General features: G+C 55.7%; 1 protein-coding gene and 1 long non-coding RNA gene across 3 annotated transcripts; one reads left to right on the forward strand and one right to left on the reverse strand.

The window, feature by feature from the left end:
• Positions 1-168: 168 nt before the first annotated feature.
• Positions 169-8,800, reverse strand: LOC140902510 (gonadotropin-releasing hormone II receptor-like). Its single transcript, XM_073322665.1, has 4 exons — positions 8,564-8,800; positions 2,586-4,050; positions 1,854-2,058; positions 169-805 (listed from the first exon to the last, which is right to left on the reverse strand). The coding sequence occupies exons 2-4, from the start codon at positions 3,159-3,161 to the stop codon at positions 315-317; spliced, it is 1,272 nt and encodes a 423-aa protein (XP_073178766.1). The 5' UTR covers positions 3,162-4,050; positions 8,564-8,800; the 3' UTR covers positions 169-314.
• LOC140902512 (uncharacterized) lies at positions 8,558-15,375 on the forward strand. 2 transcript variants are annotated; one of them, XR_012156080.1, is made up of 3 exons: positions 8,558-8,788; positions 9,698-9,783; positions 15,206-15,375. It is a non-coding gene; the product is annotated as an uncharacterized lncRNA (long non-coding RNA). The 2 variants fall into 2 exon arrangements; XR_012156079.1 differs by lacking the exon at positions 15,206-15,375 and adding an exon at positions 11,413-12,090.
• The last annotated feature ends 3,104 nt before the right edge of the window (positions 15,376-18,479 follow it).

The raw sequence follows: 18,479 nt of genomic DNA on the forward strand, positions 1-18,479 counted from the left end.
GCTAGCAGACTTTTAGTGGCGACCTTTCCAAACAGCCGAGGCCCATGGCAGCCTGCTCTCTGCGTCCACCTCCGCCCATGCCAGCTGGGGAGTGTGCAGCCTGGCGCAGCTCTGGGTAGTGAGAGACGGATGGGCACAAAGGGAGGAGATCAAGGAGAAGCCACTGGCTGAGAAAATAATTTGGATTTATTGGTGGGTGCTTGAGTGAAGGAACAACTGCCCAGTAGCCCCCACTGGACACATTATGGGGTTCCCATCGGACTCTTCCCCCTTGCTGGGAAGCGGAGGTGAGTCCAGGCGTGGCAAAGGTCCACTCATATGAAACTCTCCACTATCTTCTTCCTGCACAATTCGCACCTCCCAGCAGGCAGGGCCATGTTAGCCGTCACCTCTAGTTCGTACTTGCCTGTGCCCCCCTGGTCCTCCCCGGCACTCCTGATGGGTGCAGCCGTGGTGGAGGCCCGGAAGGAGCCAATCAGCGCGGAGGCCTGCTCCTTCCTGCGGTGGGTGCAGCGGCAGACGCACCGGATCTCCCTGTGGAAGTGCATGGTGAAGAGGCCGTAGATGAGGGGGTCCAGACACGCGTTGAAGAGGCCGAAGAGGAAGAGGATGTGGCTGAGGGATGGAGGCACCTTCTTCCGGCTCAGCATCTCTGGGGAGAACCAGTACCAGAGGCCCAGGAGGTAGTAGGGGGTCCAGCACAGGACGAAGGTCAGCACGATGACAATGGACATCTTCAGGGTGCGCATCCTGGCCCTGGGGATGTTGTTGTAGGAGCGGCGGAGGTGGACCTCCTTGGAGGAGACTGCAGGGCAGAAGGGGGAGAACAATGAGAGGGGAGACAGAGGGAGGGGAGAGGGAAATTCTGCAGGGTGAAGCAGAGTGCTTGGAGGAGCATGAGGAAAGGGAGAGCAGGAGACTGAGAACAAGAAAGAAACTGAGCAGAGGGAGGAGGGGAAATAGAATTTGAAAGACAGGGGAAAAAAAGAGTGAGGGTCCCCATGTTTCAAGCCAGTGTATGTGAGCATTGGCACAGGTCCCCGCAGCCTTCCAGAGCTGAAGAAATGCCCATGGTGGAGGGCAGCTGGGGACTGGTTGCTGGCTGCCTGGGTTAATGGGCCGTAGCAAACCAGACATGGCAGCGGGTAGCACCCAGGGGGAGGCGGGGTGTTCTGCACGTGGCACCAAGCCAGGGCCTGCCACAGCCGGAGTGCGGGGGGACAAGAAGCGGACGGTTCTCTGCAGCTAGGGGCTGGGATTGATTTTCCCCTCAGGAGAGGCAGAGGAGGAAGATGGATGGAAAGATATGTGTGGGGATGGATGGATAGGTAGAGGTATGAAGAGAGAGAAGAGACACAGAGGAAGAAGAGGAGGAGAGAGAGAGACCAAGGAAGGAAGGTGACAGAGTGGGAGAGAAATGGGGGAAAGAGGAGGGAAAAGAGTGCTGGTTGAGAGGAAGAGCGAGAGATTCAGGAGAAACAGAGAAAAAAAGGCAGAGAGGATGGAGAAAAAAAATCAAGGCAAGAAGGATGCAGAGAGAAAGGCCAAGGAGATACAAATGTATGCACACGCTCGCACCTATGTACACGCTTCCACGTACACACACATGCTCCCATGTACACACCTGCATGCATATGCTTACATACAGATGCTCATACATGTACATGCATGTACTCCCACATACATGCATGCTCACAGGCATGCATTCCCACATACACATGCTCTCACACACCCCACACAGACTGGTCCCCCCATGCAGACCCCCTGCTGCAGTGAATGGGAGGGGTGGGGTCCATGCACTCTGGGAGCTCACGGGCGAGGGCCGGGGGACGCAAGAGGCGGGCCGGGCTCACCGCAAGCTCTCTTCATCTTGCCAGAGATCTCGATGAGGATGCGGGAGTAGCACAGCACCATGATGAGCAAGGGCAGCAGGAAGAGGCAGGAGAAGGTGAACATGTTGTAGAGGGTCTCCTGCCAGTGGGCTTGGAAGCTGCCCACCGTGGCGCACTGGATGAAGTAGATGGGCTGGGAGCGGCTCACTGCGTGGAAGACAAACATCTGGAAGAGACACCCCACCCCGGAGAAACAGTTAGATCTCGGCACCCCCACAGGAGCTACACCATGGAGACAACACTGGCCATCCAGCCTCGTATTCCTACCCATTGTTCCAGTGCTCCAGCATCCCTGCTTCTGACCCATACCAGATCCATCTATCTAGGCCACTTCCAGTCCATGCTGTATCTGGCAACTGGTCCATCTAGCTCATCCTCTGCCCATCCCAGATCCATTGCCTGCAGGCTGGTGTCCTGGCTGTACAGCATCAAACCATTGGCCTGTCTCGTCTTGTATCCCTATAGCTGGTCCATCTAGTTTAGTACCCCTGTATCCTGCTCATACTACATCAGGTCATTGGCCCATCCAGTCTATTACCCCCACACCACAGTGCATCAGAGGCCTGTTCTACCTAAACTAGACCCTGGCAGTATCAGAAATGCCATGGCAAAAGGAGGCTGTGCCATGGGAAGCCTGCCCAGGGGTCCATTCCACAGTCCCTCCCTACCTGCACCATTGCCATGATGACTTACCTGAGGTAGTGCCAGAAGCACGCTCAGGGCCCAGGCCACGCACAGCATGGCCTTGTTCTTCTTCTTGGCGTCACCCATGCTCAGTGGGTGCAAGATGGCTGCCTGGCGGTCCAGGCTGATCACCACAGTGATGAAGGCTGAGGCATACATGGCCACCAGCTTGAGGAACATGAGGGCCCGGCAGGCCAGGTCACCCGCATACCACTGCACCGTGATGTTCCAGGCTGCGTCCAAGGGCATCACCACAAAGGTCACCAGCAGATCGGCCGCAGCCAGGTTAACAATGAGGATGCGGACATGCGGCCTCTTGCGGTACTTCTGGGTGACGGTCCACAGCACGGCGATGTTGAAGCAGGCCGAGGAGAGGAAGAGGAAGAAGGTGATGGCCACCCGGACCTTGGCGGCGGTGGAGAACGTGGGCAGCAGGAAGACCTCCTCGCTAGGCAGACTGGCATTGGCTCCACCACCAGGCGAGACCTCTACCTCCTCCCAGGGCTGCCCATGGCTCTGGTTGCCCACGGCGGGTGACCCCGGCTCGAGCAGCTCACTGTCCTTCATGCGAAAAGTGGCATTCATATCGGAGGCTTGGGTATTCCCACCCGGAATCTGCACAGCCTTACAGAGACGTGAGCAGCCGGGATCCAGGAGGCTGAATCCAGCTCGTTCCCGGGAAGCCAAGCTCCTCCTAGACTGTGGCAGGGCTCGGAGACCCTGAGCATGTTTTGCTGCTTGGATGGAGACTCCACTAAACTGGAGCTGCCCGGCTTCTGCTCTGGATTTAACGAGAACCAACTTCTTCTGGCTCAGGGAACTTTATTCCTTCTTTGCAGAGCAGCAGTTAACTCCCTCGTGGCTTGTGCTGCTGAGACTCAATAGGGAAGGCTCCTCTGCTTCCACTAGCCCCAGAGGTGGGCCAGATTCACAGGCGTGAACAGGCACCTGTGAATCTCTGATCGGCCAATCAGGATTGGTTCTGACGAGGTAACAACTCTAGCTTGCATCTCATTGGCCGGCTCAATTTGGTGGCCGTCACCTCCCCAGATGGGAGAAGTGCTCCTGTAGTTGAATTCAGCTCTTAAGGACAATCCATTGCTGGGGTGGGTGGAAATTTAATACGGAGCCGCCAAGCTCTTCCGGGCCGTGCCTCCGAACGCAGGTGCTCTCTGGGGTGCAGATTAGGCCTTAGCCTGTAACAGCCGTGGCTAAGAGTCCCCCCGAGCGCTTTTCACTCCCTGGCAGCCAGCAACATCTAAGGATACTGCCTCTCTTGCATAGTATCAGTGTCGTCTCGGGTGGATGCGCATGGGCGAATTCCAGCCCACCCTGGCGCTTGCAGAGCAATGTGTAGACACACGTGTGCGGGGCGAGCTGTGCTTTACATGGTGTGCGTCAGTCTCTCGCTCCCACCCCTGGGATGTGACAGAACAGCCAGTGGCCTGAAGATCTGGCCTCTGTTTCCAGGAATCTGTGAATGGACCAAAAGAGACCAGTGTGTTAGATAGCTGCTATTTTTCTACCTGCCACAAAGGGGCAAAAGTCCCCAAAGCCCATTCGATTGGGCCCTCTGCAGAGGGTACCAACCACTGAGTCATAAGCTGGCCCCCAGGCAGTCAACGCTCCTGTTGGGTACGGGGTCAGAGCATGAGCGCCCTGTGGCAGAGCTCTGTGCCCGGGACCAGCCCTCTGGGACTGACGGGAACAGGGGCCGGTGGTGGCTTTGGTGAGGTGGGAACTGGTGGGGAACTTGGCGTCCCCAAGGCTGAGCAACCCTGGGCTAGGGACTGGAGTGCCAGAGAGAACCACAGGGCCAGGCTAAGGCCAGACCCTGCTCTGGTATGGGTCCATCTCAGCCCCGGCTTGTCTCTTTCCTACCCTGAGGGATACTTCAGGCACCTGGGCACAGGTCTGAGACCCAACAAACTCCTCTCATGCGGCCCGCCCGATGGGTTCATCCTCCAGCCACTGCTAACCTGGATGGGAATGGGTGCTCTGAGGACAAAAGGCTCCAGACCCTAGAGTGGTTTTCGGAGCATGGGCCTGTTCCCTGAGGACTGCTCTTCTGATGGCTGAGAAGTCACTGACCACCCTACCGCGTCCAGATCCTGGCGATCTATAGGTGAGATCAATCCAGCATCCATCGGAGCCGAGGGACTGGCTCAGAGTGACAAAGATTCCTGTTATGCCCTGGCTGTTGCTGGCTCATTAATCAATTATTGCCCTGTGCTGGGGATCTTCTGTGGCTCCCAGGGAACACGGCTCCTCTAACACTCTCGCTCTGTGCCCATCCACGGTTCCTCATGCCTGCCAGCAGCACCCTAATATCTTGTGCCCCATCCTCTGCTCCCCAGCTGCCAGCAGCTCCCCATCTCTCGTGGCCCAGGGTTCTCGCATGGTGCAGCTCCTCAGAGATTGCCAAACAGATGGCACTGCTCAGTGTTGGCAGGAGGTGCCAGCCTGAGCCTCGGAGACCGCAGGTCAGCCCGGGCAGCAGCAGGACAAGACATATCGTGTGGGAAAGGTGCCCACATGGACTGAGAATCGGACAAACCCTGAGCTACGCTAGCCATGCAGGCAGCAGTGTCGGGCCTGGCTGTCTCATAGGGCTTGAAGCCTGCCTCACCCAGATCTAGGGGAGCAGCAGCAGGGTCGATCCGATCCCAGATGGGATGCCCGTCTCCTGGCAGATTCCAAGCCGGACCCCGGTGCAGGCCCTGTGCATGCCAGCCTGCTTCTGAGCATGTCCCAATATGCCTACCACAGCCACCTCATTGTGACCTGTCCTAGCCACTTTTATTTTTAGCTCAGCTGCTGGGAGGCTTTGCTGGCAGCTGATTTATTAGTTGCTGGCAGGGAAGAATAAAGAGGAGCCAGTGATAAGAGGCAGAGGGCTGCAGCTATTTCCAGCAGCCTGGAGAAGGGAATGCAGCTGCCTACCAGGGGCCTAGCACAGAGACCTGTCCCACATTCTCATGGCTGAGCTGTTGCCAGGGGGTTTCCCCCGTGGAATCCCCTGGGATTTCCCTTGGAATTAGAGCCACTAACTAGGGCATGTGTCAAGATGGGGGAGAGGGGCTGATTCTCCATTACACTCAGGCCCTTTGGGATGATGCTGGAGTAGAGTGGGGGAGGGGTGATATTTCTGATGCCAGGATGCCCCCCACCCCCAAAATTTAGCTGGGCAGCTCGGTCCTCTCAGGGAGCCCGACCTGTGGTGGGGATTCAGGCTACGTTTCATCTGTAGATCTCAAAGCGCTTGACAAAGGAGGGCAAGATTATTATCCCCATTTCACACATGGGGAAACTGAGGCACAGGGAGGGGAAATGACTTGCCCACGGTCATCCAGCAGGCCATGGGCAGGGCTGGGAATTAATCCGGGTCTCCTGAGTCCCACTTTGGTGCCCTATCCGCTAGGTTACACTGCCCCACAGGGTGAGGGTGTAAACCACAACCCCATCCACCCCCTCAGCTTGTAGCTTGCATTCACACTGATTTGCTGGTGTGCATCTTAGACCTGGTCTGTTTGAGGCAGCTGCGTCGGTAAACTACAATTGTTCCTTAAACCTGAGTCAGACCAGTGCAGGCCTCTCTCTGGATGCTCTTATTTTAAGTTAACAGTCGCTTATTTCAGTTTAGCTTCAACCTGTTCCTCAATCGAGTTAGCTAACCTGATACCGTCCTGCACTGGGACCTCAGCAGATGCCACCCCACCGAGGACACCTGTCATGGTAGCTCTGCCTACCTAGTTCCTGCCTCCCCTGTGTCTCCTTCTGGTGTTTAGAAGAAGGAATTGCCATGGACTCACTGCTGCTCTGTTCAGCAGGCATCAGACTCCAGCAAAATTTATAGCCCCTTCCCAGGGCTGCCACCTGTCCGGGTTGTCTCAGGATCATCCCTTGTTTGAGGTTGCTGTCCCAGGAAATCTGGAAGGTGGCCCGCTACCTTGCCAGCTGGCCCGTTTTATGGGCTCAGGGTCACCCCAGCTGTCCTGGGGGTCTTTTGTACCCCCTCCCAGCGGTTATATATCTAACACCCAGCTCCTCCCCCGTACCTCGCTACAGCCATTGAATAATGCTGGGATTAGGGGGAAACAGCTGCAATCTTGGAGGGAAGGCAGTGTTGCCTAGCGGAAAGCGAAGTGGTCTGGGTCTTGGGAGACCTGGGTTCTAGTCCTGACTTTGCTAGTGACCTTGGGGAAGTCACTGCCCCTCTCTGTGCCTCGGTTTCCCTTGTATATATAGACGGTAAGCTCTTTGGGGCAGGGGCTGTCTCCTGCTATGTGTACATACAGCACCTAGCACCATGGGGCCCTGATCTTGGTATGAAGCCTCTAGGTGTCACTCCAATATAAATAATAGCAACCACGGACCAATTTGGGAGGCTAATACTTTAAGCCACTAGTCAGGTGCAAAATTGTCTGTAGCTTCTCTTTGGCTCTTGGTGTTGGCCCCGAGGGGCAGAGCCCAGGAGGGCTGCTGAGTAATTCGGCTCCAAAGGGTGTTTGGGGTTGGTTTTATTTTTACTGGTACCTGGTGCATTTTTTTTGCCTCATCCGGTCTTGGGAGGAGGAGAACATGACAGCTGGCAAGCCTGGCTTTCTCAGAGCTGGACAAACTTCCCCTCCAGCCCCTGTCCTGCTCTGAACCTCCCGCTGCTTTACAGAGTGGGTGGGTGCGGGGGGGGGGGGGCTGGGAGTCTGGGCTCTTGGAGCTTCTACTCCAAGCTGGAGGGGAGGGGAGTGGGATCTCGAACAAAGGGGACTGGGGCATCAGGACTCCTGGGTTCTGTGTCCAGCCCTGGGATGGACCGCACTGACTCCCCTCCCTTGGGCGGGGGGGGGGCATGTCCTCAGCTCCCCCCGCCCCACTCTGCCCTGAGCCACGGCCCCCCTGTGGCACTTCAGGAGGGGAGCCCAATTCCTTGATTCCTGGGGGGCGGGGGGCTGCCACTGAGAATAAGGGAAGCTGGCAGCTGGGGTTGGGGATCTGCCCTGGGTCCCCCGCTCTCTGCTCCGGGAGGAAGGTACCAGCGGCAAAGCAAGGAAGTCATTAAACAGCGAGGGCGCCCAGCGGACAGCCGAGGGAGGTCCGCCGTTTAACCCCTTCCCCTCCGGCAGCATCGCTGCACCCCCTTGCCTCTCCCCCCCACCCCACCCCCAGGCCCAGATCTAGCCCTGTGGGTCACAGCTGCTGGAGAACCCAGCCCGGACGTGGCCAGGCTAACGCACACACGGCCCCGGCCCCCGATCGCAGCCCGGTCCCCTCCATCCCACTGCCGTCCGTCTGTGTTATACGAGGAGGGGGGTCAGACTAGGTGGCCCCCATGGGCCCGTCTGGCACTGGATTCAATAACCCCATGGATCCATTACCCCTGTCCCGTCTCCTGCCCCCCCTCCCCCGGGGATGACGGGCTCAATCCATCACAGAGGGAACGGTGGGGTCTTTGCCGGAGAGGTCTCTGCACCCCCCCCCCCTCCTTGCTGTCTTTCGCTGCCACACACTAACCCGCTGGCCGGTCCCAGGAGCTAGTCTGGACCTGGCTTTAGCCGGCTTTTGGAAGACCCAAGGGCCATTTCCCAGGGGCCGAGTCTCTGCCATCTGGCACCTGAGGCGTTGGGTCAGGAGGGGGGGAGCTGGTCCCGTGCTGGCCTGGCCTGATGGTGTTTCACCCCCCCCCCCTTGCTGCGGTGATGTAGAGGAAGGCACAGGGCAAGCCGGAGGGGACCAGTCCCCAAGGGCTTGTCCTGGGCTAATTTGAAAAGTCGGGGACATCAGGCCACATCCTAGGAAACAGATCTCTCCATTCAAATGTGCAGCTTGCCTCTAACCCCCCCCCCCCCCCGCCCAAACACCTGCTCCCGCTTCCCCCGGGCTCGGAGCACAGCGCGATCCATTTGTGCCTCCTTCCTTTGCCCGGCTTCCCTCGGCCCTGTCTCGGAGCCGCCCTGCGCCCCCCCCGGCGCGGGTGGCGCTTCCCTTACCATCCCTGGGCGCTTGCCGCCCCTGCAGCCCCCGGCACGCTGCAGAAAGATCCTTCCAGCGGGGGCGGGGGAAGAGACTTCCCCGCGCTGCTTGGCTCCTTCCCAGCGCCGCCCCCCGGCTCCTTGGCAAAGCCCTGCGCCGCGAGGCTGGACCTCCCCTCTCCGGATAATGGCCCGGCGCTCCGGACCCGCTCCTGCGGCTCCTGGAGGTCACTGCGGTGCCAGGTTGTCTTCCGTCGCTGCTTCACCCCTCCCCTCCTCCACCTTCCCCTCTCCCGGCTATTTAAAGGTGCACCGCTCCCCAGCCGGCTACGCGGGGCGGGAGGCTGTCACCCCCCGAGAGATGCCCGCTGAGCGGCGCTTGGGTGGATGGAAATCGCAGGGCCCGGCCCCGCTGCAGAGGCTGAGCTGGAAAGCGGCGCTCGGGACGTTATTTATCGATGGGCTGGCAGGGCCCCGTGCAATGGGGACGTGCTTCTTGGCTCAAGGAGTCTGGAGCTAAGGGGGGGCATCCAAGCACCAAAGGAATTCCCAGACTGGACCCACTGCTTCAGAGGCAGGTGCAAGAAATGCCCCCGGGGGATAGTTATGGGGCAACAGCCCCTCGGTTAGTGAGTTATAAACGAGAGGGAATTCAGCAGGGCTCTAAATCCATCTACTTCAGAGAATAAACTAACCTCTAGGGTAGAGAGCACTAGGCTATGATTCAGGAGAGATGGGTTCTATTCCTGGCTCTGCTGCTGGGGTAAGTCACTTCCCTGTTCTGTGCCTCAGTTTCCCCATCTGTAAAGTGGAGGTAAGAATGCTGCCCTCCTTTGTAAAGTGCTTTGACAAATGCTAGATCAGGGCTCTTCACTTCCTCCCAGAGAGATTCTTCTGCAACAGCTACATTTGTTGTGCAGGATCATTGTTAACATTTGGACTTTTCCATACATCCCCAGCTCCTGGAGTCATGTGATGATGTGAGACTGTGTTGTGAGGTGCAGCATGAGCTTTTGCTAAAATATAAACATTTCTAGCTGTGAGAGTTGCAGAGAAACGCTTGCAAACCTGACCCCTAAATGCTCCAAATCCAGAAGGCGAATTAAAAAAACCCAAGAAGGTTAGTGATGATGAATGATTTTTTTTTTTAAGGGTCCTGAATCATGATGTTGGAATGTCTGAAGCTGGTGATGCGAGTGCAGCATTCTCTTCACCTGTCTCTGCTGGTCTAAAAATGGGTAATGTATTGCTGGGGGGAAGGTTTTGAAAATTTCAAAATCTGCCTGTTGTTTTAAAAAGACAGAGTTCTTCGTCTGGTGGAAATCTGGCACCAAAAGTGCAGTTGACATTTCAGGCATATCTTTTTCTAGGACATTTTCAGTTTCAAAAAGGGGCGAGGAGGTTAGATTTTATTCTTTCCTGTCTCTCTGCCCCGCTCCATCCTGCACCTCCATTTTGGCACTCAGAAATGAAGGTGGAGGAAGAAAAAAATGATTTTTTTAAATTTGTTCCGGGGATTTGCCCCAAAAAATTTGAGAAGTTTAAAAAAAAAATGAAAAAAACCCAGCACAGTTTCACTTCTGTAAAAAGGCCATTTTTAAAAAATGAAAATTTGGTTTTGCTTGTAAAATTGCAACCAGCGCTCCTCAGAAGCAGCTGGCCCCAGGCCCCAGGTGTTGGGCCAGATGCACCATTGATCTGACAGCATCTCCCTTCCTAGTATTTCTGCCTTATTTTCCACTGGCTTTTTAAAAAGTGTTTTTATTATTAATACTAAGAAAAATAATAATAATTAATAGTTGGGTGCTGCACAGCCACATAGGCGGGCGATTTTATTATTAATTATTATTTGTCTTACTGTAGCACCTAGGAGTCGTGGGCCGGACCCCTTTACGCTAGGCACTGTACAATCACAGAACAAAAAGACGGCCCCTGCTTAGGAGCTGCCAATTCTTGCATGGGGCGAGCCTGAGGCCATGCTAAGGGGTCATGTTAATGGCTGACGCAGCAAGTTCGCTCCCCGTAGGCCCGATGCTGCCGGTCGTGCTGGCTAATTCGTCGGCTGAGCGCCACCGCAGCCCAGGGAGGGGTTTGCAGAACAAGTCAAGCTCAGAGATGCTGCGTATTTGTCAGAGGGAGGGTAACTCGCGGCTGGATTCCCAAAAGACACGGTGGATGGGCCAGCACTTGGAGGCTTTAACTCAGGACCAGGTGACTGTCAGTAAGAAACCCGTGAGCCGGGGGGCTTGACGCAGGAATCGCTGGGCGAGGTTCTCAGGCAGCAGGTCAGACTGGAGGATCTGCTGAGCCCGGCTGGCCTTAAAGCCAGAACGGTTCAAAGGGGACACAACCAGCAGCAGCCCGCCTCCGAGCCCAGCTTGCCAGACTGGGGCTCCTGCTAAAAGCAGCTGCCTAGCCAGTGCTTTGAAGGCACAGCTCATGCTCCAAAGCGGGACCTCAAGCTGCAGCATCTGCATGGCCGCGTGAGCCCGTTGGCTTGCTGCCATGGGCTGAGGAGATGCACCCTTAGAGCTCAAGGTCAGAAGGGCCTGTTAGCTCACTTAGTCTGATCTGCATAGCACAGGCTTTGAATTGCACCCAGTTACCCCTTTGGGGAGCCCATCAGGAGGGTTAGACTGAAGCATTTCGGTCCTTGGGAGGCTAAACAGTCACATGCCAAAAATAATCTTTCGACTTCACCCGCATTTGAACCAGCAACCGACAGGATCCCAATCCCCTGAGCTACCAAACACAGCTCGCCATAGCCTGCTGCTCACCCTGGGTTCTCCCTGGTGGTGCTCAGTGCTGTCTTAATTAGCAGGATTGATTTTTTTTTGTCTCTGCCCTTCGGCCCCTGTTTCTGGCAGATTAAACCTCCTGTGTTAGCATCGGCAGCCCATCTTCCTGTCCACAAGCATCGTGGGACACGGGACGCTATCCGATCAGCTGTCGGGAAGAGGCCAGAGAACCTGCATGTGCTAAGTCATGGTTCATGACTCTTTGCCCTTCAGTACAGCAGTCTCAAAGTACTTTACAAACACTGAGGAATTAAGCCTCATGGTCTGAGCATCATCCCTGTTCTTAAATCTGGGGAAACCGAGGCACAGACAGGCAGCGTCCCATTCACATAGCACATCAGTGGCAGATCCGAGACTAGAACTCAGGACTCCTTGGCTCCTGCTCAAACCAGCTGATCTTACACACTTGTGGTAAAACTCAGGACTCCTGGCTCCCAATCCAGCCTTTTTGCCCCTTTCCTAGAACCTGACCTTGGAGCATCAAAGCACTTAACAAAATGCTACGTAATCAGGATTCTCATCTCAGCCACCTGGTGAGGTGTGTAAGGGACAGCTTCACCCACCCCTGAAATGCAGCCACCTCTGGGGTGGGGTGTGGCAGCTATTTAATGTCACTCAGCAACACTACACAATCATTTAGGACTGAAAGGAAGAGGAAGGCTGTGTCCAGCTGAAAGGTGTAGGGAGGAGGAACGGCACGTGGCCAGGATAATGGGGGTTAACACCCCCTGTGACGATGTGACGCAGCAGGGAGGGGGGAGTGTTGACCTGGGAATGTGGCGGGGGGGGGGTGTTTAGTTTCAGTTTGGTGCTGGAATGCAGGGAACCCCAGGGCTGGGGTCTAAGCTCCCTGCTCCCCCAGAAGGACTTGACTGAGGGGTCCTGGTTGTACCCACAAGCTCTGTTTTAGCCTGTGTTCCTGTTGTCCAATAAACCTTCTGTTTTACTGGCTGACTGAGAGTCTCAGTGAATCCCAGGAAGAGGAATGCAGGGCCTGGACTCCCCCACACTCTGTGACACCCCCTATTGCGGGATGAGCTGTGGGAGCTTGAATAAGCAAGAACTTGGTGCACTGAAATGGACATCTCTTCCTCAGCTCTTCTCTGAAAGGATCCACAGAAGGGCAAAGTCTTTGTATTAGTTTGCTATTGATTTGAATGCCGGTGGTGTGACTGGCACAGACCCTGCAGCCATAATGAAATGAATCGGCCATTGATAGCACGGAAAACACTGCCAATCGGTTCTAACTTGGCACTGGCATCTCCAGCGGCATTCTAGACAATGCATTCAGAGCCACGGGAAGGGAGATCGTACGGGTGGGCGCGTTGGGTCCTGCTCTCTGAGCTAGACTGCCTGGGTACTATTCCTAGCTCTGGGACAAGTTCCTTTTTGTTTCCCCTGTGACTGTCTTCTTTGAATCATAGAATCATAGAAGATCAGGGTTGGAAGGGACCCCAGAAGGTCATCTAGTCCAACCCCCTGCTCGAAGCAGGACCAATTCCCAGTTAAATCATCCCAGCCAGGGCTTTGTCAAGCCTGACCTTAAAAACCTCTAAGGAAGGAGATTCTACCACCTCCCTAGGTAACGCATTCCGGTGTTTCACCACCCTCCTAGTGAAAAAGTTTTTCCTAATATCCAACCTAAACCTCCCCCACTGCAACTTGAGACCATTACTCCTCGTTCTGTCATCTGCTATCATTGAGAACAGTCTAGAGCCATCCTCTTTGGAACCCCCTTTCAGGTAGTTGAAAGCAGCTATCAAATCCCCCCTCATTCTTCTCTTCTGCAGGCTAAACAATCCCAGCTCCCTCAGCCTCTCCTCATAACTCATGTGTTCCAGACCCCTAATCATTTTTGTTGCCCTTCGCTGGACTCTCTCCAATTTATCCACATCCTTCTTGAAGTGTCGGGCCCAAAACTGGACACAGTACTCCAGATGAGGCCTCACCAATGTCGAATAGAGGGGAACGATCACGTCCCTCGATCTGCTCGCTATACCCCTACTTATACATCCCAAAATGCCATTGGCCTTCTTGGCAACAAGGGCACACTGCTGACTCATATCCAACTTCTCGTCCACTGTCACCCCTAGGTCCTTTTCCGCAGAACTGCTGCCTAGCCATTCGGTCCCTAATCTGTAGCTGTGCATTGGGTTCTTCCGTCCTAAGTGCAGGACCCTGCACTTATCCTTATTGAACCTCATCAGATTTCTTTTGGCCCAATCCTCCAATTTGTCTAGGTCCTTCTGTATCCTATCCCTCCCCTCCAGCGTATCTACCACTCCTCCCAGTTTAGTATCATCCGCAAATTTGCTGAGAGTGCAATCCACACCATCCTCCAGATCATTTATGAAGATATTGAACAAAACCGGCCCCAGGACCGACCCTTGGGGCACTCCACTCGATACCGGCTGCCAACTAGACATGGAGCCATTGATCACTACCTGTTGAGCCCGACAATCTAGCCAGCTTTCTACCCACCTTATAGCGCAACTTAGTGTTGCTTAGATTGTAGGCACTTTGCGGCAGGGACTGTCTCTCGCCAGGTGGCTGTACAGGGCCTGGATCTCAATTGAGGCAGGGCTGTAATAATGTCTGGCATGTGCCCCCTGCTAATGCACGTATCACTCGTTCGTAACATCGAAGGCCAGGAGGGACTTTCCTGATCATCTCGTCTGACCTCCTGCTTAATCCAGGCCAGAGAACCTCCCCTGCTGATTCCTGCGCCAAGCCCATGGCGTCGGCTTCAAACGAGATGGCCAGTCGTGATTTAAAGACATGCCGTGATGGGAGAAGCCACCACATCCCTTGCCGAGCCATCCGATGGTTAAATGTTAACCGTTTGTAGGTGCCCTGTGATCTCATAGCACTTTACAAAGCTGGCTGAATAGCATTACCCCCCTTGTCCAGATGGGGAAACTGAGGCATAGACTGGACACAGTCGGGCGCAGCTCACTCGTGTTGCGAGTTTGGTGGGTCTCTCTCGCCCAGTCCCACTCCTGCACATGCCCCAAACTGCTGCGCCTATCGCTCCAGCTGTGCAGTCTCTCCTCAGAGAGCCCAGGAGCGAAGGAGGCTGCAGGCTGGGAATGAGGCTGCATCAGCACAGTGAGGGGGTCAGGGGAGGAAATCCCAGGACTGGATTAAGAGAGAGACAGCAGGTCAGGAAAGCCTAGGAGCGAAAGGCGGGGGCGGCTGTGAGTCAGGATTTGAGGAGCAGAGGCAGAGCTGCGTACAGGGGGATCCCAGGGCTGGAATAGCAGAGGGTGGGGAGCCTCTGGGCCAGGACTGAGGGGTATCAACAGAGCTGTGTATGGAGGGAGTAAATGGGAGCTGGCCCCAGTACCGTCCCTTTACTATGGCGACAGCGCTTGGCTCAGTGCAGGGGATGCTGCGGACAGACATGCGAGAGGAACGGCGCGGAACAGGTGCTGGGACTGAGTTCTCCTCCCTGCCCCTGCCTCAGGGACCCTGAGCCACCTGGATCGGCAGCCAGCCGGGCCAGGCTCCATCAAGGCACAACAAGAGCATGGGCCCCGGGACGAGTCAGCATCAGCGCCTGGACTGAGTGACCCGCCCTGGAGTCCCCGGCCCAGCCCGCGGTGGGCCTGGTACAATGCCAGGGTTCTGATCTCCAGGACCTGGCCTTCCTGTTGGATTAAAGTATGAAGGAAGCCACTTGACCATGATCACCTGGCAAACCAGCATCAGAACTGGGAATAGGACCCAGGAGTCCTGACTCCTGGTTGTTTGCAGCCAGTGCTAGACCATGCCGCTTCCTAGAGATACATGTAGAAGCCCCGAAGTCTTGCCTCCCAGTACCCCTCACTCTAACCACTGGACAACTCTGTCTCTTTTGCAGCACACTCCTCAGAGGAGGCACAGTGACGGGGGGTTGCACTGGACCATAAGCGCTGGAGTCTGGATTCAGCCGTGATGGTAGCCAAGGGGCCGTCTGATCAGCAAGCCAGTGGAGGGTGGTTTTTTTGCAAAGAGCGAAGCTGAATGCAGGTTCCGCTGGGCAAGTGAAACGTTATTAAACCCCATGCGCTGCTCTGTCCATTGGGGTGAGCTGCTCCCAGCCTAACCCCCCGGCGTCCCCCGTTTTATTGATGGGCCAGCAATACCAGTCCCCTGATTCCATGCTCACTGATCAGGGGCATCATCAACCCTGTCCCCATCTCACCCTACGCTCTCCCAGCCCCGAACACCAGCCCAGCTGCAGAATAACGCCTCCCTGTTAAGATCCAATTTACCGTGCGCTGCGGCCACCGGGCAGAGACACTGCGAGAAGAGAATCCCGTTCATTTCTCTGTCGCTTCTGGCTCGGGCTTGTCACGGGCCCATTGGGCTCAGTACAGCACTGGGCGGCTGGTTGGATCAGCAGGTTGGGCTGGCTCTCGCAAGGTCTATATCCAGTTTGGGGGGGTCACAGGGGCAGACGAGAGCAGACACTTGCTGCTTCTTTGACACATGCTGCTATTTATCTCCTGTGCGGATGCTCATCAGGCCTCATAAGCAGAGGACACACACGGTCCAGCCTGTTCAGGTGTTTCCCCACCGGCAGCCGCATGCTTTTGAAGTATGCTCCCGTTGAAGCAGCTGGGATGGTTTTCAAGACGGGTTGTTTTTCCTAAAAGATCTGTTCCCCCCAAGAATGATTTCAGGGCATGTTATCCAGGAGGTCAGACTAGATTACAGTGGTCCCTCCCAGCCTGGGAATCTACGACACTCGGAGGCCAGGGGGAGGAGAATCAGGCCCCGGTGCAGTGAGAGAACAAGCTGTATTTCTCCCCCTCTGCCCTGTGACTCTGGAAAGAGAGAGATGGGCCGGCGCAAAGGGAATTGCAGCCGTGTTCCCCAAACCGGTGAGCGGCGCTTTGGAAGATACAAGGTCGAGTGCAATGGGCATGGGCTTGGGAGTCCGCTCCCAGATCGGGCAGGGAGCGGAGCTGTGAGATAGCTGAGCGAAGGGTTCACGCCTCTGTCCCGGCAGCTGGTCCTGGGCAGAGCAGAACAGCTCAGGGAAAATGGCTTATGCGTGGAACATAAAGGAGGCTGGGAGTGCAGAGGTGAGGGCCACCCCTGCTGTCTCCGGGCTTTCCCCCCAGCTCCGTTCTGGCACCTCCCCTGTTAGCAATGTCCCCGGCACCCCTAGTTCCAGCACCTCTGGCAGGCCCAGCAGAACTTTCTACCGGCAGGGGAAAGCTCTGTGTGGAAGATGGAGCTTTCCCAGGCTGTGGGATGAACCCCTCTGGGGAAGAAAGATTGTCCCAAACCTCATCCCCCGGCTCCAACAGCCCTGGGGCGCTCCTCAGACTGGCCTTTGCTAATATAAACACAGAGCAGTGCACTGAAAACAAGAGAGACCCTACCAAAACCACTCCACTGCATGCATCATTCTTCCCCTGCCTCAATTTCCCCAGGGATAATTCTCCCCTCCCTTCCTCTGTTTACACCAGACCATGGTCTATTGGCCCGAGCAGGGAGCTGGGAGCCAGGACCCCTCCTGGTTTTTATTCTGGCTCTGTCACAGACTCACTGTGTGGCCCTGGGGAAGCCTCCTCATTACTCTGGGACCACAGAAGTGTTATCCCAGGGGTGGATTTAGCCTAAGAGGCCTCAGTTTCCCCATCTACAAAATGGAGATGAAATTTAGCCACCTTCCCACACTACAGCAAAGTGTTGACTTCCAGGTATCGACGTCCAGGCACACACATATTCGTTATGGAAACAGCCCCTCCAGATAAGCCAGGGCCAGCCTGGAGGCCAGTCCCCAATCTCCATAACAGGCAGAACTGAACCCCTGGATCCACGCAGCCCCCAGATGTGGGGAAGCTCCAATCTCAGCCCTCTGAGTCAGTCTCTGCCCCTGAACCAATTCATTCTGTGTCAGGTCATTCGTATGAGTCCCATTTCCTGCTGGATCCCACATCGATGGCTGTTCATAGTGAGGGTTAAAATCCCCTTCCATCTCCAAGCTGTGTCGACACCAGGTTCTTGGCAAGAGCTAACATACCGAGTCGGGGGGGGAGAGGGGGGAGGCATTTGTGTGGCTGCTAAGCTGTATTGACGAGATGAAATAGCGGTGGATTTCAGTGTAACATCAATATTCACATGAATGGATCCACCCCTAGGGACAACTTAGAGCAGGCCAGAGCCAGCGTCCTAGATTCGGACATCATGACCTACGGGAAAGCTCCGATCCCCATCTAAGCCCCAAGAACTTGTGACACTCCTTGGCAACTGACGTCCTTTCTGCTGCTGCTCAGCTACTGTCTGCGAGCCCCTCTTCGTGGCCATGGCTGGTGGAGTCCCTCCCAAACGGGCCTGACTTCAAATAGCGCAAACAATAGGGTTGCATTGAAACCATGCACGGTGTTCGGGATGTAGCAAGCTCAGTTAGAGCCACCAGGTGGCAGCATGACTCCAAGAGAGAGGAATGGCCTGTCCCATGCTGGAGGCGGCAGATAAGGGCCTTATTGGTCCTGGAAGGGACATGCAGTGATGGGAGGGGTGGGTACGGATTTTAGTCATTATATGTGGGTGCGTTTGTCTCCCCGTTCCCACCCGAATCCTTTCTGGATAATGCAAAGAGCCAGTCAGGGCTTCCTGTAGGAGCCACGGCTGTTCCTCTGAAACCTGATACCAATCAATGCGGACTTTCGTGCGGTACCATCTGTTCCAAAGGGCTCGGCAGACGCTGAAACGCAGCCACCTCTGGGGTGGAACGCCGCAGCTCTTTAACAGCCTCCCAGCCATGCGGCCCAGGGATCGCTCACCCAGTGTTGAAATGCAGCCGCCCCTGGGGTGGAATGCCTCAGGCGCTCAGTCGTGCTCACCAGCGAGAGGTGAGGATTTAGGGCAGAAAACGAAAAAGAATCCTGCATACAAATGAAACAGCAGGAGGGGCTTTTGAGAGTCCGAATGGAATTATTCAAGTTGGAATCAGGACAGGGCACCAGGCTTCCCAGTAACCTACCGCTCAGGAAATAGTGCCTTGGGTTTATTAGCCTCAGGCAATCCAGGCCTTAGCTTTGTGCCTCATCCTAGGGGTATGTGCGACTATTTTACAGCTATGCTGCTGCCATGTCGACACTTCTTACATCCACAGAAGGGGGGTTCCTGTCGGTGTA

The sequence above is a fragment of the Lepidochelys kempii genome, chromosome 24, assembly GCF_965140265.1.
Source record: "Lepidochelys kempii isolate rLepKem1 chromosome 24, rLepKem1.hap2, whole genome shotgun sequence".
Classification (NCBI taxonomy): Eukaryota; Metazoa; Chordata; order Testudines; family Cheloniidae; genus Lepidochelys; species Lepidochelys kempii.